We start from the raw sequence: 27,988 nt of genomic DNA, 5'->3' as shown, positions 1-27,988 counted from the left end.
CAACAGTAAAAGGATAGAACTGGCGGCTGGTATTATGAGAGAGGAAAGCCCTGCATCCACCCGTAACTCTGTGTGGATGTGAGAAAGAGATCATAGCCTTTGATCACCTGCCTAAGTTTGATTGAAATGATACACCACCAAAGCCTTGTTTGGATATCGTTCAACAGGAAGCAGCAGGTGGGGCTGCTTAATCACCAGATGTGGCTTTTGTGTTGTTACATGTTACGTACTGCATGGCCGGATGCAGAAGCTCTGTCAGCTACCGCTTCAAAGGAGGTAGCCACATCACGAGAGCATCACTGGAGATGACTAGAGAGCGCTTCTCATCTTGATGTGATTCGCTGGTATGCATTTGTAGTTTTAGAGACACAAAATCAACTCTTTCCAGTCAAATCACGGCTTTGTGTTCTCACAGAAATCAGTGGTAGCACGGATAGACCTACACCAAGTTTACAGGTGACATTTAAAATTCTGTGTCAGAGTAAATTAGTTTGAAGCACTGAGCGATCTAGCTTACAGGAATTATTGTTTGGTTGCACAGATTCAATCATATCTATAAAACTTTATTTTACTGTGTCAGCAGCTTTTGTGTCAGTGAAGTTCGGGTGATCACATGACCACTGTGAGAGCAAGTTAACGGGGTAAGTAAGCGGGCAATGCTCCCTACAAATACAGGCCGTATTATGAGTGGTTATATGTTGTTTTATTGGTGTGTGATGGATGGGCCACGAGTCACAGTTACAGCTCTACAAACACAGTCCTGATGAGGATACACGTGATCTTTCTCTTTGTATTTAAGCATGAACACAAAGCAAAGGTGGAAACCAGCACAGTTGGTCGCCACGTGAACAGGTAGAAACAGACGCTACAGCCTGACTGCTCACCAGTCTGTTACCTGTTGAAGTTCAGGCTCTGGCTGCTGGTCTGGGGTCAGCATTCATTCAGCTTTAACATCACTCTGGGTTCTTGGCCAGGTTTGTGTTAGCATGCTGAGGTTCTGTTAGCAGTATGTAGTATACAGCCGTTTCTGTCCTGGATGCTGTTTCCATTTTTTGTGCAAAAAAATGTAAATGATGTTGATATCACCTCTCCTCAAACCCTGTATCGTGGCACCACTCTGCCGTCCCCTCCTCCCACACAGGAACTGAAATCAGCTGACTGCAGTAAACGTGCAAGAAAAGAAAATGGATGTTTTGTTGTTTCTATCCGTCCTGTGCACAGATAGCTGAGAACGTTTGTAACCAAAGTGGCAACATGATTGTGATGTACTGTTACTAAAAAAAGCATTGTGATTACAGTAACACATTATAAAGTAAGGCATCCCTGTAATAATGTCAAAGAGAATTACAAACAAACACTTTTATTGCCTGTGAATCTCCCGTTCATACTTTATTTGTAAGTCTGCTTTCTTTTTGTCCTCTCTTCTTTTGCTGTGCTTCATTTTTATTGTTCCCTATTTTCTGCCTTCGTTTTACTTTGGTGATGAAGATGAACGTGGGGACACCATTCTTTGTGATGTACTTATGAAAGAGGAGATTTATTGTGGATGATTTTCCAAGTGCAGCCGTTACAGGATCCCTATGCCTAATCAAAAGGAATGAACCAAAAAAAAAAACAATACAATCCCAAACTTTTGGGAAGACACCATTATAGATCTACAGTGCTGCACCAAAGGTTTCCATGTGATTGCACTGATCACTACAGTGGGTCATTAGCTGTGAGTGTTTGCAGACAAGCCAGCATCTTCTATGCAAACTACAGCCAACGGCAGAGATCTGCTACTGGACAAAGTAATCACCACATACCTGTTTGTGACCAGCGACCTCCAGCACCAACAGGTCGGGAAAAATTCCCTAGTGACTGGAGGTTGTCATGGTGGCCTAGCTGGATACAGACACACATTTAGGAACAAGATGCTCAAATAGAAAAACAATCGTGTAGCAACTGTCACGTTTATTTTAAGTGTGTGTTACTGGACAAGCGTTTACCTCCAAGCTATAAGCTAGTTTCATATGTCTTAGACCTATTGATACATTGTGTCTATCAATAGACCTATTGATAGACACAATGTGTGTGTGTGTGTGTGTGTGTGTGTGTGTGTGTGTGTGTGTGTGTGTGTGTGTGTGTGTGTGTGTGTGTGTCGTTTTGTTAGCAGCTCCACGAGCGTGCAGCTGCAGACAAAGGGATGAGAGCAGGCTCTTTTTACAAGTCTGCCGCATTCACAGTGACCCACCTGTCTGTCTGTGTGTGTGTGTGTGTGTGTGTGTGTGTCTGACTCTGTTTGTATTGAATGATCCCACCTGTCTCACGCTGCTCTCTTCAGATTGTATTCTCCACCTGTCAGTGTCAGCCGTGCTAATCCCTCTCACCAGCTCTGACAGGCACGTCTTCGATAAGAGACGACACATGATCCTTTTACTGTTTGATCTGACACACACGCGCACACACACGCACGCACACGCACACACACACACACACGCACACACGCACGCACGCACGCACGCACACGCACACACAGCCTTCTCTCTGTGTCTTGAAAAGCAGGCCAAATACTGCATTGATCATTTCTTCCCTTTTTCCTCGAGTCAGACTTTCCGCAGTTATTCTGTGCAGCTTTTCAAAACCAAATCACATTTAAAACAGACATGTTTTATAACATGGTGAGGGCTGATGTGTGCTGGAGAAATCCTTTTATAAGTAGAAAAGTATTTTTTTTTCTTCCAGTGAAAGTTTATATAAGGATCTCTACATTTCTTGAATCAGTCATGTTAGATATGTCAATGTCAATAAAGTACTATTTTTTTTCAAGTTTTGAGCATAAAGACATTTACTATTACTGTTAAGTCTAATTGTTGAATGTTGTCATTATGTTCTTAAATTTGTAAGGTCTGAGTTCAATCTGAAGGATCAACACATTCCTTTGTCTCTGACCACTGGCTGGAGAGGCTTTTATTGCAGATACATCCTATCTGGAAGATCTGTTTCTTGTGATGTTGCTTCCTGCTTTTATGATCCTTTTGGTGAGCAGGAAGTCATGCATACAGAGAGACACACATTCTCACACACATTCTCAAACACACACACTCTCACATGCATACAGATGTTTACACATACACACACATAGTGCCTTGTCTTAGAACCCTTTGGGGGGTTTTATGGTGGGCGTTGCTTTGCTGTGATGTGTATTGTGTGAATTGTAACAGTTTGTCAATAAATAGCTGTGAGGGAAGCTGCTCTTGGAAGGATTTTGGGCTGGAGACGGGTTAGGAGCTCCAAGAGCTGGTTCTTGACCAAAATATTCCCTCGCTAGCGGGTTGAAGATGTTCTGTTATGTCTTGTTTTCTTCATCTCTAAACTAGCGGGGCTTGTGGAAACACAGACCCAACATTTCTATCTACAGCCTTTACATTAAAGCTTTACGTTTATGTACAAATACCATGCAAACGTCATCTAAACTCGAAGGACTTAAAGCACCGCAGCATCTTCCTCCTGTGACTGCTGAGTGTTTTCCATCATCCTGCGTCTCCCTGTTCACTCCCTCAGTTCGCTGATGGGAGAATTCTGTCAATGAAGCAGATAGTCAGAGGTCTGGGAAACCTTCACTCCTCCGCTCTTCAGTTGTTCTGCCTGATCTGTCGTTCCACAGCTTCACAAGAACTAATTAAATGTTAGGATGAGTTGGTGAAGATGCCTGTTGACAGGAAATATCAGCAGCTGAGCCCTCCCTTCATGACAAACATCTCCACTCACAGACTATGTGCAGTCAGCTGGGTGTGACTGCCCTCTAGCGGTCAACTTTCACTTGTCCATGTAAAACTTGACAGAAACAGAGTTGTATGTTTTTGTTTTTATTTTTTTATGGCTGGCTGATGAAAAATATACTGCTCTGCTTCCAGAGCTGAAATATTTGAACATGAAAATACTAATTGAGAACCAGTCAAATTTATAATGTCTAACCTTAATTAAAATTAAAATTTTCTCTCTGCAATTTCTGAATAAAGTGACTCTCATAATATATGCATTTTGTTACACACAGAAAATGGAATCAGGCTGAAAGAGATCGCTACACATATCTCCTACAGTTGCAACGACCCACCACCAGGGGGCAGCCTTGCCACAGACAATGCAAAGAAACTTAAAATATCTTCTTGCATAATCCTAAAACATGCACACAGCAGCTTTGATGATGTTTTACTCTTTATCCTTTCAGCTCAGGCAGTGGTAGACTTTGATTTGCAAAGCAACATAATACCAAGGACGAAAAGTTTGACACTGCTGTCACACATACAAATTTCACAATTACATAAACAGTATGAACTTAAATTGGAAAAAGAATTTATAGATGTGATAAAAACAAGCATTAGACGACACTATAAGGGAAGATAGTATTTTGGACTCACACGTTTTTCCTCTGACTGGCTGTCCAGACTTTTGCTGTATATATATCCAATATCAAATACTAAACACAGTGAACCGTTGTGCTGAAAGCAGGTGGACGAAGTTCTCTCACCTCTGAATGCTGTCCAGCTAAATTAAATGTTGCATTCACCATCAGATGAGAAATCTGCAAGAGCAGCAGGGACAGAGAACAACTTCACATTAATGTGTGATTTTGTTTTTGTGCTGTTATGATAACAGTTGTACAGGGAATGATTGCTGTTGATTAATGTTATAAAACTGCCATTTCTTTCTTTTGGTTTTTGTCATTAACTGCAAACTTTATGTGACACTGCTGAGGAAGCACCACAAATCTCCACTGGGATGAATTAACTGGGATTCAGTGATTTTTTTTTTCCACCCACAGCTTCCTCTTTTTTGTCACCATGTATGACTCACCTTTCTCTCACCTCCCATTCCTGTTCTTTTCATGTCCTCCCCTACAATTCTCACTCCTCCTTGGTAACTTAGAGCTGAGCGATTTTTTAAAAGTGATTTTAGTATTTAGCATAAGCACATTTAGTGCCTTACACAACACACACATACATATACATACATATATACATACATACATATTCCAAATTATGACAGAAAGTATAATTGTTAAGCAGGAGGTGGATACTGCAATAGTGGAAAATTGTATTTGAACATGCCTGATTTTATATTTTGTTTCATGAACTCGTGGAGTGGTTTATCGAACAACTGAAATGCACAACAAACTTCAGAATCATCTCCTGATGTTCTAGCTTTAATTCATTCTGAATCATCTCATTATATTCACTGTTATCTGTTCTTTGCAAAAGGCAGAAAATATCAGGAACACAAATAAAGTATCCGTGGAACCCCAAACTAAGCCAAAAAAAGTCAATATTTTAGCCTCACAGTCATGTTTTCACAGAACCCTGTGAGCACCTCTGTAAAAGCAGAAATGTTTGCAGTTTGTGGCATCTTCTTAACACACACCTAAAAGTTCCAGACCAGCAGTCTTCCCAGACGTGGACATCTCAGCGAATTCATCCCAAGGTCAGACGTCCATGAGCTCCACCTCAGACTCCACAGGCCTCCATTAGCTACGTGAATGCTTATGTTGCTCTGGATATACAAACAGCTTTTTGCTAAGAAGATCAGAGTACATATTTTGTAAGGTGATGATGTCTAAATGTTGCATTCAGTGGATAACAGAAGGCTGGAAAAGAACTAGCTGGTCCCACTGCCCAATCCAGAAGCAAACGGGCACATTTGATGATCTGGGGTCTTTTAAAGACAAACTTCTCTAACCTTCAATTTAAGGATGTTCCTGCTTACTAACTGATCTGCTTATTCCATAGATGTCTGATGTGTGTCTGTGTTAATGTGAAGCTCAGTGGCGTTGCAGCTAACTTCTGTGGGGTTTGTAGGAAAGGGTTTGTTAGTATTATTCGCTCCTCCTGGGTTGTGTTTTTTTCTTTACCCATGTTCTAACATGAGAAGTTCTGTTTTTTATTCAGTGTAACCAGTTTTTGTTTCCCTTCTTTTTTCTTTTTTCATAAACTGTATCCACAAACACTCAAATATTTTGAGTAAAAAGCACCGACTGGTTCCCCGTTTCTGACATTCAGATGGGGTCAGATTTTGGGGTAATCTTGTATAAATGCTTCAGGTGGTGGTTTAATGGTGTTGGGATATTTTCCTCTCAAATCATCTCAAACTAGTGTCTTTAACATGAGAATGAGTTCACTGTATTTAAATGGCGTCCACAGTCACCAGATCTCAATCCAGTCAAGCACGTTTGGGATGTGGTGGCAAAGGAGACTCACGTCACAGACGTGGAGCTGATCAATCTGCAGCAACTGTGTGATGATGTCATGCTAATTTGGATCAAAATCTCTGAGGCATGTTTCGGGCACATTATTGAATCTGTGCCACGAAGGCAGAATGGGATACAGCTTGGCACCAGCAAGGTCTACCTAATAAAGTGGTCAGTAGAATAAAAAACAGATATCGCATATGAAATTTTCTTCATTTCCAAATCTAAATTATATCACAGGGAATACAGGTAAAGATATTGATAAATCTTTTAAAAGACACTTCCCTCCCATCATCCAGCCGTTTCCTCCTAGCGCTCCGTCTCCAGTCCTGTGATTCATGTTTTTTTCCACCTTTGTGAGTTGTTGCTTCATGTCTAATATGTTGAGATTATTCCTCTGGCACATCCTGTCTCAATTTGTTTGATTTGTGATGAAAGAGTTTCTTTTGATCACCACCTGATTTATGATGTTTTGGATCAAACGTTGGGATGATCAAAAGCGACGGGTTGCACTCTGCAGTTTTGGGACGTCACTGTCTTTGATCTTAATTTGTTAAGTTTGGTTTGGTTATTTTCCTAATTCAGTCTCTTTTCTTGTCACTGCTGCTTCGGTGTAACAGAAAAGCTTTATTGTTTGATTGTTGTTATACTGATAAAGTAAATCTGGTGTTCTGAAGCTGGGAGAGCGGCTGCATTGACAGACTGGAACTCCACTTAATGCTGGGAAATTAGGTCAGGACATTGTTGTACGTTAGCCTTTGTCACATGTAGCACATAATAACAACAAGTTTGTGTGTGTGTGTGGGGGGGGGGGGGGGGACTTGTAACAGCAGTGATGTTAATTCAATTATACTTAAAGCTGCTGTTTTTCTAACTATGATGATGACATAGTAAGTACAGAGAAATTGGTACGTTCAAATTAAGGATAAACATCGCCTCCAACTTCTGCATTCTACACTTACAAACAAGTGAAAGACAGCATATTTCATATTTTTTGCAAAGGAGACCTCTGTAGCATACTTTAAACTTATGTTGATACCATGATAGTAAGTGGTATTTATGCTCTGAGCACTCAAATTCCTTTTTATTACAAACTGTGGCTCCACTACTTCATGACATCAACATGCAGACTGGAGTAGGAGGGGAATTGAACCACTGACCCGCTAATAAGTAGATGAGCTGTGCTACCTCCTGAGCCACTGCCACCCCCTGACATGAATGCAGGCCAGATCATTTCACTGATTTTAATCATTGGAAGTGTCGAGTAACTGGTGCAAGATCTTCTTTCACATTTTCCAAATCCTGTGTGTATCTGGAGTCAGTTTATTTGTGGAGAGAGAGATTGGTCACTTTATTAGGTACATCTTTTTTTGTCCACATTGACATGACAGCATCACAGAGTTTCTGCAGGTTTCTCAGCTGCACGTCCATGATGCAAATCATTTCACAGCATTTCAAAGGTGCTGTGCTGGACTGAAATCTTCATCATTATGTTTAAGGAGCCAGTGTGAGACAGTTTGAGTTTTGAACTTTACACAGAAGACGGGTGAAGTGTGGTCATGAGGGGATGGACGTGGTTAGCAACAATACCAATGTAGGCTGTGGCATTTGTGTTATATCCAGTTGGTACAAAGGGAACCAAAACATGCCCTCACACTATTACGCCACCTGCAGCCTGAAGTGTTGATACAATACTAGAAGGATCCATGCTTTCATGTTGTTAACACCAAACCCTGGCTCTACCATCTGAATGTCCCAGCAGAAACTGAGACTCGGACCAGGCAACGTTTCCCAATCTTCTGTTGTCCAGTTTTGGTGAGCTTGTGTGAATTATTTCCTGTTGTTAGCTGACAGGAATGACACCCAGTGTGTCCTTCTGCTGCAGGCCATCTGTTTAAAGGTTTGATATGCCATGAAAGCACAGTAGAGCAGCAGATCACCGAACTTCTCAAAATAAAAGAAATGTTGATATAAAAATAAAAAATAAAAAAAAAACTTAGGATGAATGACCTCAGAACATCAGGTTACAGGTTAGAGGTCACATGTCATGTTTAGCTCTTCATAGTTTAACTGTATGACAAAGGCTTTGAATATTCCACTACATTGGACATTCACTTCTATTTACGTGTGTTTACAGTTTAAGATGAATGGAAATATCAGACTGTAGTGATGTAACCTGGTGAAGCTGGGCCAGTTCTACTGACTGTAATTGGATAAGTCTCTTTGGATCCAGGGACATGTTACACACACCTACAGTGGGTGTTTCCCATGAATTGCTACTACATGAGGTCAGTAGCAATTCCTGCTTTATTAAAATAGCAACAATTGTAACTGCTTTGTAAGGCAGAAGATATTTGGAGCTCAGCTGAAAACTCATTATTGCTTTGATTAGTGGGAGTTTTTTTTTCCTACCTGTCCAAGTAAAACAAATGCAGGTGGTGTTTTGTTCTGAAAACTTTGTCCAGGTGTCTGGAAAGACAAAAAAGTTTAGGCTGGTTGTAGCTGGTAGAAACTTTTGTACAGAATCAAAGGAGCTTGCAAAGAAAAGCGTCTGGACTTCTTTAAGTTGCTTGAAGACGTTTCACCTCTCATCCGAGAAGCTTCTTCAGTTCTAAGGTCAAATGGTGGAGAGTCCCAGATATAAACCTAGTGGGAGTAACCCCCCACAGATGTGTGGGGGGTCACTCATTAGTAATTTACACTGACTCATTAGTAGTCAGTGTAAAATTGTGTTGTGTTTTGGGGAGGCTCAGGTCAGATGCAGACGACCTGATTTATAAATAACCTCGCTTTCCCAAAGTAACCAGACTGGTGGAGAACAGCACGAACCAAATCAGTCAGTGTCGCTGCTATCAATGGCAACCGAGACCTAAAAACAACAGCCCTGGTGATTGGACCATTGGTTGACTTTCTGATTGGCTGTCCCGACGGTCAGTCAGAGGCTGAACCTGCTGGTTCGTTTAAGCCTGAGATTTACGCATAGCCACAAATCTTCGCTCCTCTCACAGACGGGATCGTGCTGCAGCGTCTCCGCGCGCGGCACTGAGAGAGCATCTGCTGGGACATAATTTCACACAACAGCAGAAGAAGAACAAAAACGCGCAGTCCTCCTTCATCTCCTCCGGGGAGCGACCAGACGTTACACGTAAGCGTGTAAATGGAGTTTCAGTCGCTGTCGTGACTGCTGTTCGCCGCCTCTCACTCTGCTCGACGTTCTGCGTTCAAGCCGCAGCAGCATCCAAACCTCCGCATCTCTCCACCGCGCAGACATGGGAACCGTTCTCTCTATATCTCCCGCGACCAAGAAGGCGTCGATCATGGATGCCGAGGTCGCAGGAGACGGAGGGAAAAACGACAAGAGCCTCAAACGCCACTCAATGTTCGTGTCTCTGTCCTGGAAGAAGCTGGTGGCTAGTTCGGCCAAGAAGAGCGCAAAGAAAGTGACCCCGAACCCGCTGCCCACTCGAGAGCTGCCGTCCAGCCAGGTGGCTCAGCTCAACAGCGAAAACGTGAGGAAAACGCACCAGACCGAAGAGAAGAAACCGAAAGCGCCCATCCCCGTCCCGGTGCCCACGGTCCCCACGCAGAACAGCGAGTCTGTCGTGCAGAACGGGAGGCTGTCCTCGGTCCAGAAGCAGCCCAGCAGCGTGTCTCTGGTGTCACCCAGGCGGATAGTCATCCAGGCTTCAACCGGCGAGCTGCTTCGCTGTTTGGGGGACTTCTTGTGCCGCAGGTGTTACAAACTGAAACAGTTAAGCAGCGGAGAGGTGATCCTCTGGTTCCGAAACATTGACCGGACTCTTTTGCTCCAGGGCTGGCAGGACCAAGGCTTCATCACGCCGGCCAACGTGGTGTTCGTGTACCTGCTGTGCGAAGACACGATATCGGACAGCACCGACAGCCCAGCCGAGCTGCAGGACACCTTTCAGACTTGCCTCTACCTCGCCTACTCGTACATGGGCAACGAGATCTCCTATCCGCTCAAGCCGTTCATGAACGAGACGAACAAGGACGTTTTCTGGGAGACATCGCTCCGGATCATCAACAGGATGAGTGCCAAAATGCTTCAGCTGAATGCAGACCCACACTTTTTCACCGAGGTTTTCCAGGACCTCAAAAACCAGCGCGACAGCAGCGAGTCGAACCTGGACCGCTGACATGGAAGCGAACAGACACTGGTCTAAGATGAATGTAAAGAAATCACACAGCTGTGGTTTTGGACGGAAAGGCCAACCTGGAAGGATTCTCCTGGCTGGGCTGAAATAGTCTCTCATGATGTTACACAACTTCAGTGTGGTGTTTAGGCTACAGTTTAAGAAATCTCATAAATGCATGCCAGTAGTAATATTGTCCCTTTTGTCTTGTCTCTTGGGTGACGCAGGGGTTGGCACTTGAATCTCCATTTCATTCAAGATTAGCCTATATTGTGAGTTAGTGAATGGATGTGGTTCCAGGCAGGACCGGAATAGATGTCTGAGCCGAGTTAAGAGGTGGAGCTGTCCGGGGTGCTGACCTGTGCAGCCATTTCCATCCCTGCTCTTCAGTCACTTTTCCACAACAGAGCCAAGCTTGGCTTAGAGGACCAAAATCAGCCCAGTACACTTTCAGCACATAAGCCTAAGCCTTGTAAGCACAGCCAGTATATACTGTGCTTTTTAAACATCTCAGTCAGCTGATAAGTAAGCTGCTGAACATGCATACCAGTGGGTTAAAAACACATTGCTTAGAATAACTGTAGATACGAGTCTGTGGGGAACATCGTTTCAATCTGTACACACTGGCTCGAGGTACACAAAAGGTCCACCTGCAGAAAACAAACACCACCACCATACTTCATGTGTGACTTTTTAACATCTGGTTGGCATGCAGCCGTTTTCAGTTCCTCATGAAATGAACAGCAGTCTCAGTTTGCATTAGCAGTGTGATTCTGTAGTAATGTAACTGTACAAAGGCTTTTGCTTCAAGTGGAACATGAGGACAAGGGGCAGAGGTGCCCCACATGAATGTGATATGTTGCACTAAAAGAGCCCCTGAGTGGGCATGCAAGGCCTCTTTTGTGCATTGCTTTCCAAACTGTGTTGGCCACTGCGATGAACTGCTTTGCAACACATTGCAGAGGTCAACTGAAGACTGAATCGATTGTACAGGTTTTCTTTGGTTTTTTCAGGAGATTTTTTTTGTTGAATTTCATATGTGCCAACTAATGAATGGCCTGAAACTCTGTGGTTTACATGTACATAACCCATGTTTTTGCTCTTTTTTTCCCCCTCTACCTGTTTTGAAGGTCGGTATGTACAATGTAGTTTGAGCAAAAACAAATAGAGCTTAATGATCAAAAGATATTTCGTCCTGTGCTGTAACTGTGCTGTTCGCCTCCATTTGCTGGCTTCAGTTCACTTTCAGTGCAGTCGATTCAGGATTCTTCAAAGTACAAATATTTAATGTAAAGATCTCATTACGGAGTGACAGGAGAGTATACTTTGCACACGTGTCATTGCAGTTTCTATAAGTTAAACGTGATCTGACTCTGAAACCAAACCTACAGCTCAGTCCTGACATGGTCCTTCTGGGTGATCATTGTGATGTGGTGTTGTGAATCCATTGCTTGGAAAGTGAATTAAAATGCTGCTATTTTGCACAGCTGTGAACAAACCTTTGATGTTTTTGCACAGTGCTAATGATAATGGTGATGTACCAGTGTTTCCTCTCAGGCGCTGGAGTGTTTGCCATTATGTCTGCAGTTACTGTGACCAGCTCTTGCTCTAGGATGATCTTCTGTGGAAAAAAATCTTTTGTACAGCTAATTTTTCCTAAATGTCATCGAGGAAAGTGTTATTTACGTGTGTGTGTGTGTGTTGTCTGTGGAGATGTACCACAGCTGCATTCACTCTCTCTTACATGTTAATAAAAGGTCAGTATAGTAATTGTTTATGGTGACCATGTTGAAATAAATCCAGACTTATTAGGGATCTCGTCTTTCTTGCAGTGTTTTTATTTATATCATTTTTCAATGATGTGTGCATGTGCATACCAGTATATATCCACACATGCTTGCTGAGTCTGTTTGTACAAACCTTGCAGTTTCTTGCAGGAGTAATTGGGCAGCCTCTTATCCATGCAGACCCCCCACTAATCCTTGATTTGCAGGGAACCCTTGAGACATGGTTATGCAATAGGAAAAAGTCCATGACGAATATGCTTACTGGGATGTGTCGGGATGTTATCATGGGTTGCCATGAGACTGAAACTCATGAGAGTTTATTGGTTGCCATGAAACTAGAATTCAGATAGAGGTGTATGGGAAGGTTTGCTGGGATCGTTGTTACAGATAATGATTCAGGTTTATGTGGCTGTGGGTGCAGCTCGGTAGGAACAGTACATCTCACAATATGGTGTAGTTAACTGCTGCTCTATACACTGAGGACTGCAAAGCATGCTGACACATATAAGGGATATTTTTGGCTTCGTATCTGGGTTTCCTGGGTTCTCTAATCAGGGGCAGATGCCGAAATGAGAACAGAGACGACTAAACTGTAAGAAAGCAAAATTTATAATGCGGCATTTTAGCAGTAGATATTTAATGATTCTGGCATGAATGTATATTTGATGAGTTTTGAAAATCTGCAAAGAAATAAATGCAACATGTCTACAAACAGACATGCCACACTTGATTTGATGAAGCGATTTGAGATGATTAAGTTTCAGAAGCTTATTTCAGCTCAGATCAGAGGTACATTGAAGATTTACTGTATGATGGAATGGAGCTGCATTGATAAGGATTTCCTCCTGGATTTATGAATAAGCCACGTGGGCTGGAGGGCTCCTTAATGTGATTGGTTAGAATCTGCTGCAGTCTCAGAACTGTCTGTGACTCGCTCTCACTCGGTTGTCTTACTGGGACATACAGTCTGCACACAGAAGTAGAAATGAGAACGGCAGGCAGGATAACAGGACAAAATAGACATTATGGCAGAAAGAGAAGCAGCTGGAAATGGCTTGCAGAGGCAGAAAAGAAATCATAATGGGGCCAAACAAACAGATTAGAGACAAGGTTTCAGTTTGTTCCAATAAAGAATAACATCTAATCTTTATCTATTCAAGCTATTTAAAGCAAGCATTTTAGCCTCAGCTGTATTAAGTTAGCTCTGCTTAATGAAAGTCTGTTTTGACTCATGAGTTTAAATAACATCTATACCAGGAAAGTTTGTGTTTAATGCAGCTCGTTGATTGATTCTTTTCCCCTAGTGGAAAACACAGAAGCATCACTGCTGTATGATTTCTTGTATTGATCCTGTGAGCTGATCTATGAGGTCAAAAAGTAATAAAATGGAAAACAGCACGTCATCGTGGTTGAAATAGCTTTCCGGTTATAGACTTTTTTTTTCCCCTAACTCTTGACAGGTTGACTTGGTTGCAGAATCCTTGCAGTCATTATGTAACAGTCTCACAATGCTATGCGAGAGCCTTCTCTTTGTTATTATGATTCAAACCAGGTCTCGTGCATATCTGTCTGCCAGCCCGCTTTCTGCATTCTTCTCCACTGCGTCTCTATAGTAACGGGTAGGTAAGTGAATGAGAGCTGGGCAAAGTGAGCTGTGTTGGGCTGAGCGTGGGCTGAACCACTGCACAACACATACACACTGCAGTGATCAGCAGAGGACGTGCACACGGTGCTCGTGCATGTCTGTCGGTGCAGGCACGTCTCTAACTCCTCCACACCGATCCTGTCCAAAAAAAATTGCGACGCTGTGAAATGTAAACGAAAACAGAATTCAGTGGTTTGCGAGTCTCACAAATCTATATTTTATTCGTAACATTTTAAGAAAAACATTTGCTCATTCTGAATTTAATTCAGCAACATGTTCAAAAAAGTTGGGATGGAGGCAACAGAAGGCTGGAGCAGTAATCAGTAAGAAACAAAACAAGAGAAGGAGCATCTCAGAGTTTCAAACCTCAACTCTATTTAAAACAGGTATGGCCCTGTCATAGAAATCACTGCATGGGCTCATTAACACCTCAGAAAGAACTGAGTGGAGCTTATCCACACATGCGTGTTAAAAGCTCTTTCATGCAAAGAGGAAGCCATAAGTGAACATGACCAAAACAACGTTCTGAGCCGACGCGCAATTAAAATGGACCGAAGCAAAGTGGAAAACTGTTCTGCGATCAGACAAATCAAAATCTTATTTTTAGAAAACAAACATTCTCTGGACTGAAGAGGAGAGAGACCATCCAGCCTGTTATTAGCACCCAATTTCAAAGTGTCATGAGTTGGAATCTGGACCCAAACACAGGCAGGAATTAATGAAAAACGAGCCATTTCTTAAATCTGTTGGCAGGTAAACCACAAAGACCAAACGGGAACTGAAACCTTTAAACTACTGAGCAAATGTGAACAGACTCTCAGACAAAGCATGAGGCGAAGAGTGCGCTATATATATATATACACACACAGAAGGGCAATCAGGGAAGTGCAAACACCTGAACACAATGAGACACAGCTGAACCAAATCAAGGACGACAACAACCAGGGAAGCAAAGTGAAAAGCAAAGCACAAGCAGTGATAACTAAACGGGGGAAGCAGACACATGAATGAACTTAATATGGGAGACCTGACACAACAGGACAGAACACAGAGGGAGGAATTAATAAACATGAATAAATAAATAAACCAGAACCCCCACAAAAACCATGTCGAACAACCCACAACCACGACAAAAAGCCTGCATGTCTGATGCTATGGTGGTGCATTAGTGCCCGTGAAACTGTCTAGTCTGCACAACTGGAAAGACCCCATCTGTGTTAAAAGGAACATACAGGTTTCAGAACAACTTATGTTCTCATCCAGATGACATTCAGGGAAGGCCTTCATATTTCAGGATGTTAAACTCCAGAGTTCAGCGATTACAACAGCACAACTCATCTACTGTACACTAGTAGAAAAGTCCAGCTGAGAACTGCCTGCTGTCCAGACCTTTCACCGACTGAAAACATTTGTCCCATCGTGACAGGACAGGAAACAAGAACGGGGCAACAGAAGTCCAGCAGCTGCTCTCCTCAGTTCCCAGATCTTTACAGACTGTTGCTGAAAGCAGACGGGACGCTCCACAGTGGGAAACGTGGAGTCAACGACGTGTTGTTTCCACTAAATTCAAAATAAGCTCATACTTTTCATTAAATTGTACATTTGTCCAATTCAAACACTGACGTGTTTTATCTGTTTTATTGCATATGAAACATGAGTTTGTGAGTTTGTAACTTATAGAAACTTGCAGTTACATGTTGTTGTTGTTTTTACACTGGGTTTGTGAAGTTGTGCATCTCTTGTTGTAATTTCAGTACTGCAAGTGAACAATTTTCATTTTCTGCTGCTGTGGATTTATAGTCTACCACACTTCAAAGGTACATTTCAAACTTCCTATTCCATCATTTATTTAAAAGTTTTCATGTTTCTTTTTTATAAAACATTTCCAGAAATCTACGACTATGACACGTGACGTATTATTGAGCAAATCAGTGCTTGAGACAGTGGAAAGCAGAAAGTATATTAATAAGGAACTGTTACTCGAGTGCAGTCTGTAGAGCTGCAGCTTTGACAGATGAAACTCTTCCAAACGTTTCCCCCTCATTTAGTGTTTTGAGTCATCGTTTTTCTTGTGTTTGGTCCTTTCACCCCAAACAGTCGCAGCAGATGGCCCCGCCCCTCCCTGAGCCTGGTTCTTTCGTCCTGTTAAAAGGGAGTTTTTCTTTCCCACTTTCACCAATTCCTTGTTCGTAAGGGGTCGTGTGATTGTTGGGGCTTTGTTAGAGGTGACTGTTGCTGTGATTTGGTGCTGTGTAAATAAATACATTGAAATTGTTAGTTCGGTTTTGTTGTGTTTCCGCTTTTCTTGCTTCCTGTCTTTCTCCGTTATCTTGTTTCATGTTAGTTATTTGTCTCTCATTCATTTCCTGCTTTACATTGAAGGTTAGTTTTTCATGTGTGTATGAGTTATATTTGCTGATCTTTTCCTTCTTTCGGTGTTGTATGTGCCTGTCTCTCTTGGCCCTGCGAGAGACTGACGACCTGTCCAGCTGTAGCCTATTTGATTGCTTTTGCATGTTTCTTGTTCCCACCTGTGTCGTATTGTGGAATTAGCCCACTGTGTTTCTCTGGCCTTGTGTATATTTTGGTTTCCGTTGTTTTGCATGAATTGTTACTGTTCCCTGTATGCTTCCTTGTTCTCTGTTCAGTTTTACATAAACAGACTTTGTATTTTCTGATTTAGCTTTTTGGTTTAACGGAATTAAGGATCTGAAGACTGTGAAGGCCCTAACAAACCGTTCACTTTAATTTCATATTTACCTGTCAGGGACCCCCACGAGCCATATGCATGGGTGGAATGTCACTATGGTCCTGAAAGCTGAACTATGGACAAGACTCGAGAAATGTCAAAATTACTAAATTCTGGGTTCAGAGCGATTATCTGCACCAATCTAATCAAATAAATACAAGTCAAGATAAACATTTTACACTACTGGATACAGATGATTTACTTGGAACAACTTTTGCATTGATTTGCAAAGACCCTTTAATTTGTCACCCATCTGTAGCTAGCCTTGTGTAAAACAGTTCATACTGTTACAATATGTCATTTTATTTACTACTCTAACCTTTGTGATTATAATAGTTTTTATTTTATGTGACTAAGATTTTAAAGATGCTTTATTTGCATGCTTGGAGGCATTTTATCAGTCTGGATGTTTCCAGTAGAAAGGCGGCTTAGTTAACCTTAGTTCCTATTTTGAGTACTTTATTTCTTTCTCCCATGTAATGGGATTCCCTCTGACCTAACATTTGCCATCTTCATTCGTATGGGAGGAAAAAGGACCAAACTGGGACCAGCCAGGACAACACCTTACAGGGATTATGTCTATTTTGCTGTCGACTTGCTACATAACCACTCTGCTAATCTCTTTAACTAGATTACTGCAGCGACGGGCTGCTGCGAGAGGTACTGTGTCACCACTGTTAAATAGCAAGGTGAGGATCCCAGAAATCTTCAATCGCTTCACTGATCAGCTCGTTTTACTTTATTTCCTTCACCTTACACCCGCGTTACGTAAGGCGATGCTGTTGCATTTGCATGATGCTTTCTTACATTTAACCCAGTTATACAATACGTAATGTTAATTCCTTCATTCATCACACACCTACACAGGGTTTATTGTTATTTTGTCTTCTCTGCCGGTGAATCATTTCACACCGCATCAATTTGCATGATTATTCATCCATTTAGTTTTATGTAACAGCCAAAATCCCAAACAGGGTTTTGAAGCGCAGAGGTCGCTCTGATCCCAGACCATTATCTAAACTGACAAATTAACATTTCAAGCAAAATACTGAAGCTTTTGTATTCAGTGTAACGTTGACCATTGATATGTTTTATTTAATTTTCCACATCAAACTGTTCGAAATGCAGTCCGATATCGAACAGGTGTGGGAGAGCAGAGAGTGCACGGGAGCCTCACCTTCCACTACATGTTTACACTGGTTTCAGGTGGATTCAACACACCAAACCTCAAATAAAAGCTAATAATTAGTCCACTGTTAAAGCTAAAAACGTGTCTTCAGTGGGTTCATGCACTCGTGTTCTGGACATTCTTCTCCAGATGGGGGCAAATAAGTACTGGGTGTTTTTGTTTTTATTTTTTAACTCAGAGAATCAAGGTCAGCGTCTAAAAATATAGGTGTCTCTGATAAAAGGACATAAATCAGCAGCACATTGGTCTAAATGTTCTTCCCTTCTGATTTTTACCTCTCTTGTTTCTCCTTCCCTCACCTCTCTCAGCCTCTCCTATCCTCCAGTCTCTTTCTCTCACCCTGTGATTCTCAAGTCTATTTCAGCACCACGTAGGTGTGCTGTTCTAAATTAGAAGAGGCTTCTTACCACTTTCTCTTGCTGGAGGAATGACTCACTGACTGCACTTCACACTTCACACACAGCAACCCAGTCCCAGTGACTGCCTTACTCTGTCCTAATAATGCACAGCTGTGATGGAGGGACCTGCTTTTGTTCACCGAGTATGTGACGGATTTAGGCAAATATTTAGGAAATAGTTTTTTGTTTTGCTGCAGTTTGATAAACTACATGTTTACTGTTGGTCTGATAAGACAAGTGAATGCATCAACCACTTAAACTGCTGGTCTGCAGCTCAAATAAGCTCATGTTATCATTTCTGGAGCTTTCAGCGTCTACAAATCCATTTTTACACAGCAGAAGCTGAAGCCTATGTTCAAGTTCATGTAAATGAAACCTTTACTAATATTGCCCAGAATCGATGGAGCGTTTGAGGTGGACAGCTTGCATAAGCTCTCCTCTCTAAATGACTGCCAGCACATCCAGATATGACGCGATTAATTGTTGAATTCGAGTATTCAAGTGACAAACAAGACCTTTAAGGAAGCTTCACTAATGACCTGGGTGCCACCAAGTAACACAGTTAGCTCTTCTTTCTCTCGCTTCCTCCTCTTCCTCCTCCTTCGTGTGTTTTCTTTTCGCTCCTCGGTCGTCTGCATTCACACTGTTAATCCTGTGGCTTGCAGGAAAACACCCACCTAGTTTGTTATGCAAGAAGCGCGAGGATGAGGATCAGCAACAATAGGCACAGCAGATTAGTGGCAGAGCTGCTGGTGGAGAAGACAGTGACGATCGCGGTGCTGTGGAAGTGACTCAATCCCCGTGGAGTTTCCATGGTTGGTATTACAAGAAGCACAGTTTGGGGTAAACAACACAAGAGGCATCCATACCTTTTCACCCCCTTCTTCTCTTTGTGTGTGTGTGTGTGTGTGTGTGTGTGTGTGTGTGTGTGTGTGTGTGTGTGTGTGTGTGTGTGTGTGCCATGACTCTTTTGTTGGTAAGGGACCAAGGCATGAGAGAAATTCAGTTGTCAATAGCGACTCCATGTCTTTCCAATTGATATGCAGGACACACACACACACAAACAGTGCTGTGAATGAGCGGACCATTCTCTATTTCCTCTCCCTCCCTCCCTCACACACACACATCCCTTCCTTCTGAATCACTGATCAGTCTGACTGATAAAGGACATTATCTGCTAAGAATGTTGTTTTAATTATTTATATATAACCAGTAAAACGTGTGAACGTCCCATTGTTCCACTGGTCGTGCTCACCCAGGCAAACCTCTGCAGTCTCGCACTTTCATAAAATGAGGTTTGGGGTTAATCTGCTATTTGCAAATGCTCCATGTTCTATATTAGAGCAGCTCTGTTATCACCTGGTTACATAAGCTGGATCCTGACGTTGGAAGAGTTGTGCTGCCCCCACATGGATGAAAAGATTTACTGCCCTTATTTTACGTCTCTTATTTGGAGTCACTTTCACGATGAGCAGCAGCTGACACTTGAAACAGCATAAGCACATTTGATGGACTTTTCAGTCGTATGTTTAGGAACGCTTCAATTTCACATTACTGTATATTTTTATACTTCCACAGCTGAAAGAACAATAAATATTTTCTTCTTTTTAAAGAAGCCACACATGCATTTCACCTGTAATAATAAATGTGACAAATAAAGCTTGTCTGTTTGTTGTTTGTAATTCACAGTGATAAAGATGGCTGGTTGTTTGTGGGTCTGTTTGGACCAACAGGATGAGTCACTGCAGGACCAGGAGCACATTATGAGCTGAAATATGTTGTTTTTGTCAGTTACAGCATCATAGACACCATCATGCTGACAAACCAGTAATATAAAGTGTGGCTGATGCCAGAGCTCATGCTGATGTAATGTGCGAGACTCCCAAAAAGTTGATTCTGTTCATCTGGACGTTGTCAGTGAGAGAAACGTTTCGTCACTGATCCAGGTGACGTCTTCAGTCTCAGCTGACTGCAGGTTTCAAACCTTATAAACAGCACATTTGCACAATGACTGAAACCAGCACCACTGAATGAACAATGAGCTGGGAGGTCAGTTCCTTTATCATTAACATGCACATTGATCAAAGCCCACTGATCCATGGCCATGAGTCCCATTCACAGAGAGTTGGGGAATGGCTGCAATCACAGCATTGTAAGATGGTGACAGATGGACCCTTAGGCCCCCTCCTCGATTCAGAGATGGTCGTTCCCTTTTCACGTAAATGGCCTCTTTGACTCGGTGCTCCGCACGATGTGTACATCCTCATCATTGAAAGAGTGTCCACTGGCCTGTTGGTGTAAATCAGGGGTAGGCAACTCCAGGCCTCAAGTGCCGGTGTCCTGCAGGTTTTAGATCCCACCCTGGGAACTTCAAGAAATGCTGAGGAGTCATTTAGCCCTTTAAATCAGCTGTGATGGATCATGGACACATCTAAAACCTGCAGGACACCGGCACTCGAGGCCTGGAGGTGCCTACCCCTGGTGTAAATAGACTGCAGAGTCCTGGCTGACGAGGTAGCTCTCTTTGTTGTGCTAGAGTGGCATTGATCAATGGTCTTAGACCAGTGGTTGATGATCAATGGTCATGACAATCTGCATATTAATGATCATGAAACTGACCTCACAGCCCGTTGTTCATTCAGTGGTGCTGGTTTCAGTCATTGTGCAAATGTACTGTTTATAAGAAACCTGCAGTCAGCTGAGACTGAGGAAGTCACGCTGCGTCCAGGTGAACAGAATCAACCTTTGGGATTTAGCTGGATGATTGAGCATGCATCAAGACAAATACTGCAAACTTTTCTCTGATTACCGAGACTGCTGCAGCCGGTCAGTCCACAAATCCAAATAAAAGTTTGCATTTTGAGAAACAGCACTGACGGTTTGGCGCATGGAGGACATTTACAGGCTCACCCACGTTTGGGTCAACATAAAGATCACGCTTTCAAATAAATGAATCCCACAATACTGACAACATTTTTATTCAGAAGAGTTTATTTATGTATTTTTATTGGTACAGTTGTTTTAGTCACAGTGTGAATGAATTCACTTTAAAATCACTGAAGAGCTTCTATAGTCTGAGCCGGTCTCTACTCTACAGTATTTACAGAGCAGTTTGGGAATTCACAGTTTCGGTTTCTACTCAGCCTATTTCACACAAAGTTCCTGTTCCCCGTGTCTGTGCGCTGCTTTCATTTTGTATTGCGTGAGGTTTGTTTTTCCTACAAAGAGTTTCATTACGTCTGATCTGATTTATAACCAAACGGTGATCGACGTGACAGCATGATTCAAGCGAGTCTCATTCCAGTCCAACAAGCCTGTTTTCATCCATAACCACAAGATGGCGCCACTAGTCCGATGGTAGTTTGGCAGCTCGCGCTCACGTCAGTGCAAATCCACCTGAAGATGTGAAAACAAACACTGAACTCAGGGAAAGGGCTGGGAGAGCGAGGGAGCCGAGGTCTGATAGGAAATGGATCTGAAAGATAATTTATTATTTATTCAACGTTTTTAAATATATGTACACTATTTGTTTGTTGTTTCAAAAACAAGCATCGTGTAAACCTTTATTTGGTTTCCGATTACGTCTCACTGATAGTGGCCTAAATAAGGACATTTCATATTTGGAATATTTATGGATCAAATTAAGCGCTCAGGTTCAAAGCACTGTGCGTAATCTGATCGTAATCGCTTCTCCACAAGGATTAAATTAAATTAAATTAAATATTTAATTTCTACGTTTTCGTGCCTTACTTGCATGCAAGAAGACGTCCGGTGTCATTAGTCATAATCTTGAGTTTAAACACAACTTTGCGCCGCTTAAAAAGCCTGACTTGACATTTTAAAAACATCTAATTTTGAACCACTTTGAGCCTAAATCATATTTTCCCCGCCAAACACCAAAGTCAGCGTGTTTGTGCTGTTTGTCTGTCCTCCCTCACTGCAGTGTGTCGGTTTCCCGGTGTGTCTAAAATACGCATCGAGAGTCAGTTGTAGTGGTTGTTGATGGTGCTCAGACTGCTGATGTTGTTGACGCAGCCGATGTGGGACGCGGACACGGTGCCAAACGGCCCCGGAGGCTGGAGGTTGTGGCTGTGGTACAGAGCCGCTGGTGTGGAGCCAGCCCAGTAGGAGAACCCCGAAGGCCCCACGCCAGGAGCCACGAGGTTCAGTTTGGAAATCCCGGAGAAGGGGATCGGGGAGAAGTTGCCCTGAAATTTGTAGATGGCCTGCTCGGTGGTGGACGGCTGGCACACCTGCGCCAAGCCGTGGAAATCAAACTTGTAGGCGTATCTTTTGCCGTGGACTTTGGTCATGATGTTTTTGTCGTAGTAGTAGCGCAGCGCCCGGCTCAGCTTGTCGTAGTTCATGTTGGGTTTGCTTTTGCGCTCCCCCCAGCGCCGGGCCACCTCATCAGGGTCGATGAGCTTGAACTCTCCGTTGGTGCCCTCCCACGCGATGCATGACATGTTGGTGCTGTCAGAGAGGAGCTCCAGCAGGAACTGCCAGAGCTGAATCTGCCCACTCCCTGAGTGTAGGAAGAAAAGAAAATCACAACTGGTCCGGAAATAATCTGAAATAAATCCCGAAAACAACAACAAACCAAAAAATACAAAATTTTGTCTAGAAAGTAAAAAATGATATATCTAGATAGATAGATAGATAACTGGTCTCAAAATAACGGTTTACATAATTCAGCATTATCAGTTCATGAAAGATAATATTGTGAATTTCATCATATTTGAAAATTCAGGTATTAAATAATGTAAGACACGCAAAAGATACGCAGTTATTTTATTACATATAATTAAAGATAATAACTCCATCATGACATCATTTTACAAATCTCTATTTACTCCTCTAAAGCAGCTTAAATGGGTCCGGTTATATTTAGCTTCTCCATATTTTCTATAACATATATTTAAAAAACACGCTGCTCATAATCATCAGAAATTTAAAATAAATTAAAACATCTTTGCAGGAAGTCCTGAGAGCAGTAAGAGTGAATATTAGCGTCCAACACAAGATGTGACAAATTCATTTTGGCCGTTGTGTTTTTTAAATCATAAAATAAACACGATTTTTATTTTCTTTCGAAATGATCCCGGAGATGCTTTGATAATTATCTGTTTTAGAGGAGAAAAGAAAAATAATGTGATGGTGCAAAAAAAAAAAAAAACATGAGAAAAAGAACTGAATACGTTTCAGAACCGGCTGAATGATCTATTAAACCTAAAGACGCGACTATAGGAAATACATGAAACGCAGAGTAAACGCATTAAAATCCTGCTATTATTGTCATATATTTTGTTTTATTAACATTTATTATGATATTGTGATCAATATTTTTTTATTTCAGAAACTATTTTTATGTATCGACCCGTTTGCGATATAATTTGAGAGGTTTCTGTGGGACTATTTTCTAACATCATTTTTATTATTATGATATCATTTTTTATGTTTTCATATATCTTTGCGTTTGAAGACGCTCTCCATTAAAAATAAGTAAACTGCTAATTAGGAGCTGGACACTCCGCAGTGACGGTATTTAGCGTCTCTGCGGACGAGGCTCTGAGTTTGTCCTCTTACCTTTTTGAACTCCTGTATTTATCGGAGCCCAGGAGGTTCCTTTGCTTTCTTTCAACAGACTTTCTGTTGGATCTGAAATGAAAACAGACACATTTTCAGCATCTTCATCCAGAAACTACGACAAGAGGATTTCTTATGCAGATGATTTTTATCACTTGTATTTCAAAATATTATGATTTAATATTTATTTAGAAGAACAAAAATCTCTTCATGGTCAGATTTTATAGGCACAATCTAGCAAGAAGCGCAATATCTCAAGAAAGTAGAAAAATGCATTGAAAGAACCGGAGGACTGAGATTAGAGCTGCTCAAAAATGCTCCGATTTTTCTAAAATGTTGCAAACTGGAGCGCAAGGAAAAAAATACAAATAAAACAAAATAAGGTTTAAAAATTCAAACACTGAGCTTCAAAATTCCAATTGTATCCTGGTCCATTTGCAGTCTAATGCCTGGAGCATGTCGCCTTTGCAGTCTCTGCTAGAAGCCAGGAAACGCGTCCAGGAAAAAGGATTTCCGATTTCCGACAAAAGAGCAGACGGGCTTTCAGATTGAAAAGGCTGAACAATGCTCTGGCCTGGAAACGGAGCATCATCGCCGGCAGGACACCGACACCCGGAGAAAAATGTAAAAAATCTCGATAGATATATAAAACGGGCTGTTTCTCTCATTCTTAATGGGACCAAATGACGAACCTGAGAGATACATGTTGAACATGAGGTTTCCTCCGCAGTCCTGTCTCATTGTGTTCACTTGTTCAGAAAGGGTTGGATTTCATTTCGTTGGTGGCGGAGGAAAAGATTTTTATTAAACTTTATCTCATAACTGTGATCTGGAATAAATGCGGGTAGACAGATTGAAGTTTCCAGGCAACTGTCACTGGCCCCCATCTCTGAGACAATATTCAGACAGCAATTTCCCCTGGTGCATTGCTTTAATTAAAAGAGCAATTTACCTCTGTCAGCCCGCCTGGCGCCCACAATAAAAAGAGGCCAATAGAAATTCGGCCCTTATCAATCCACCATCACAGTTTAATAAAGTTTCCGCGTTAAGATCTGAGTTTCTATGGTGAATTGAAGTGTTTGACATGGAAACCAGTTCAGATCCTCCTCACTTTTCCGCCTCTTTACCTCTCGGCAAACAACAAAGACCTATTTCATGTTGGAAAAAGAATATTTACCTTGAAAAAATACGCTTCAGTGGCCACGAGAAAACAAGAACATTTCATCCCTCCTAACCTGCTCTGTGTGGGTTTAAGGTTATATGGCCTCAATCTGGGGGTAATGAGGTCGTAACTTTAAAACCATGCCTCGTGATGCTCGTTGACGTTATCGTGTCCACTCATAATTTTATACGTCTGTGTTTTTAGAAGCAGTGGAGTGAAAAGCCCATGGGCTTTATGGCCATGTGCTAGAGTCTGCGCATTTCTTCAGGCGTAAATAAGGCATCATACGGGCAACGCGGGCTGATGATAGAGCTTTATGCAACTAATAACACACATTACCTTTATTAAGAAAATCCTCCGCTGGGGAGCTTATAGTTTGAAAATTCAACATTCTTTAAATAGTGTGTCAAAGACGCAGTAACAATGTACCAAAATATTTAATATTTTAATATTTATTTAGGTTCTGGTGACTTAATGTCTTTAGAAATGTTCAGTGTCCCTGGTTTGGTTCCAGTACATTATATCATCCAACAAAATCCATTTTATTAAAAACACCAAATGCAAAGACTCTGACACGTTTTCTTCGTCTTTTTCCGTCCGCAACAACAGCATCAATGCATCATAACCTGACAGTGCAGCATATACCTGCTGTCTGTTAATAACATGGTCATAAACACAAAAGCACTTTCACTTCTGTCACTTGGCACATTTGAGCCATCCTCTTTGCCACCTAGAACAAAGATTTTAACAGATACATTGCTTTAAAAAAAGGCTTCGCGCTGCTGCCTCACAGCAACAAATCCACTCTTTGACTTCCTCTCACATGCCTGTTAGAATAACTGGTGATTCTAAGTTTGCCATACCGCCCATAAACTGGCAACCTGCGATATGTTCAAAGCCCCGCCCACCATGACCCTGAACTGGACATGGATGCATAAACTAGTTCCTTTAATTTGCTGAAAATACATCTGGCCTTTGTAAAGATGACATCTTAGTTCATAACATATAATCAGTCCTCTGTGCTGACTGAACTGAAAGTGAATATCTGCTTATCATTAATCATCTTTATAATGAGTCACATGACTGAGGTCAGACACGCACAAATGCACACGTGTTTATTTTTTATTTTTTAAAAAGCACCAGAGCATCAAGTGTACAGCTGTTTATTTTTATATGGTGAGTTATCACAGTCAAAGCAGACAGCTTGGAATAAAATATCAGCACCACACACACACACACACACACACACACACACACACACACACACACACACACACACACACACACACACACACACACACACACACACACACACACACAGGAAAAGCTTTGTAACTGGCTGGTTCAGAGCTCATAATCATATATTTCACAGCATATTTTGTCCCCCTTCAGTTTGGAGATGTCCTGGTAGGTGTGTCTTTGGTGTTCAAGGCTTGCTTTAGCTGCCTGTGTAACAGATAAAATTCACAGGCAACTTAAAACAAGCCTCGAAAGCCAGACTGAATCCACTGGAGAAGTGAAAGGAAGAGAAATGGATGCATAAACGTCCACCTGTGCTCAGTCTGAGGACAGAAATCCACTGGAGGAACATTCAAACTTAAAAGTAAAAATAAAAAAGAGTAAAAAAAAGTCATTTATCTGAGCTAGAGCACATAATCTATAATATAAAAAGCAAAGTTAGCATCAGCCGGTAGCCAGGTGGTGTCATTTCTCACTTGTAAACCTAAAGAGTCAAAAGTGTCACTGTTAGCAAACCCCACAATAACCACCGGACTCAATTTGTTACTTGACAACTTTAAATATTCAAATCGAATGAAGTAACTTCATATTTTAAGCTGTAATTCTAAACCACAGACTAATCAACCCTGCAAACATTACGAAAAGCTGTAACAATGAAGTTTTCTCTGTAAAGTCTCGAGCTTACCTTGGTGCTCTGAGCTGTGCAGCTGTAACTTTCTTGTCTACTCAAGTGTCACTCCTCTGTAATCAGCGCTGCAGCGGCTTTAATCAGTCTGCAGAGGAATGTATATTTGAGAAAGGTGTGTGCCGCGTGGTTACACATTTATATAAAGATCCTGTTTTTTGGGTGTGGGACTGTGAAAGCTTTTTTTGGGGGTGTAACACGGAATCCTATGTCCTGGACCAACAGGAGGAGTGTAGGTGGAGGTAAACACACTCCAGGAACCCGGAGTGCGACTGTAAGATCAACATCACAGTGACACATCAGAGTGAGCAAACAAATGCTAAGCTACTAGACTTTCAAATGAAGTACTCACGGTATGCAAGGTTGAGTGTAATGCTGTGTATGCTGTTCACACTATTAAGGGCTGCTTTCGGATATCTCTTGATTTTATACTGCAGAGGCTGCAGTTTTCATTTGGATCAAACTGATCGATTAAGTTGTGAAACCTAAAATGTATCTAAATTTTTATCTGAAACTAAAACATAACATTTATGATGTTTTGTCTCTCGGGGAACTCCTGCTGGATTTTTTATTAAGTTTGTTAGCTTTAATAGCACTTTAACACCATCATAGCAGAGGAAGTCAGTTGAAATGAAATAAAAAGCCACTCATGCCCATGTTTTTTTCTTATTTACATATGTCTGTTAAGGAGTGTCAGCTGTCTAAAGGTGCCGGCTTTGAGTGGCCAACTGCCACATGTTGCTTTCACGGAGCGTTGCCTTATTGGTCAAACTGTGCCTCAAACAGTTGAAAAACAAATAATAGAAACCAAAGTGATCTTGTGCTCTTGTTTATTGGAAATAAGAATACAGTATGACAAGAACAACATTATACATCCTGAAGCCTAACAGAATCAAATCTTTCCAGGGATGTTCACTGAAAGGCCAAATATGCACTTCAAATAAACACAAAGCAAAACCTGCCTCTGAGAACAACGTCTTCATAGAGCTACAAAGGTTTTGCAATGCTTGGACACCTGCAGTCTAACTGCAGGTACAGATTAATAGCTTAGTAGAAGTCGAGTATTACAGCCACTTTCTCTGAGCTCTTCATTTCCATTTATTCTATTTGGGTTGATAAACTTTCATGTAAAGAAAAAGAAAAAAGAAAAAGAATACCGACAAACAGTGTC

The 27,988-nt window shown here is 41.7% G+C and overlaps 2 protein-coding genes across 2 annotated transcripts; one reads left to right on the top strand and one right to left on the bottom strand.

Annotated features, from left to right (window-relative positions):
• Positions 1-9,200: 9,200 nt before the first annotated feature.
• Positions 9,201-12,211, top strand: LOC147312098 (cyclin-dependent kinase 5 activator 1-like). Its single transcript, XM_086267148.1, has one exon. It carries the CDS (start codon positions 9,493-9,495, stop codon positions 10,378-10,380), a length of 888 nt encoding a protein of 295 aa, XP_086123274.1. The 5' UTR covers positions 9,201-9,492; the 3' UTR covers positions 10,381-12,211.
• An 8,949-nt stretch (positions 12,212-21,160) lies between these two features.
• fev (FEV transcription factor, ETS family member) lies at positions 21,161-24,575 on the bottom strand. Its single transcript, XM_086266710.1, has 3 exons — positions 24,424-24,575; positions 23,732-23,803; positions 21,161-22,670 (listed from the first exon to the last, which is right to left on the bottom strand). Exons 1-3 carry the CDS (start codon positions 24,470-24,472, stop codon positions 22,129-22,131), a joined length of 663 nt encoding a protein of 220 aa, XP_086122836.1. The 5' UTR covers positions 24,473-24,575; the 3' UTR covers positions 21,161-22,128.
• Between the last annotated feature and the right edge of the window lie 3,413 nt (positions 24,576-27,988).

This window comes from Aulonocara sp. 'chitande type north' Nkhata Bay, linkage group LG16 (assembly GCF_057382095.1).
Source record: "Aulonocara sp. 'chitande type north' Nkhata Bay isolate Kocher_YH1m ecotype deep benthic linkage group LG16, A_spYH_male_GT1.1, whole genome shotgun sequence".
NCBI classification, from domain to species: Eukaryota; Metazoa; Chordata; class Actinopteri; order Cichliformes; family Cichlidae; genus Aulonocara; species Aulonocara sp. 'chitande type north' Nkhata Bay.
This window is presented reverse-complemented; position numbering and strand designations above follow the sequence as displayed.

What these genes read in the sequence shown, in the direction of transcription:
- LOC147312098 (XM_086267148.1), top strand. Translation starts at nt 9,493, where the DNA reads ATGGGAACCGTTCTCTCTATATCTCCCGCGACCAAGAAGGCGTCGATC.
- fev (XM_086266710.1), bottom strand. Translation starts at nt 24,472, where the DNA reads ATGAGACAGGACTGCGGAGGAAACCTCATGTTCAACATGTATCTCTCA. An exon ending in GTTCAACATGTATCTCTCAG is followed by an intron (nt 23,804 to 24,423) that starts GTTCGTCATTTG and finishes TTTTCATTTCAG; the next exon opens with ATCCAACAGAAAGTCTGTTG. An exon ending in AAATACAGGAGTTCAAAAAG is followed by an intron (nt 22,671 to 23,731) that starts GTAAGAGGACAA and finishes TCCTACACTCAG; the next exon opens with GGAGTGGGCAGATTCAGCTC.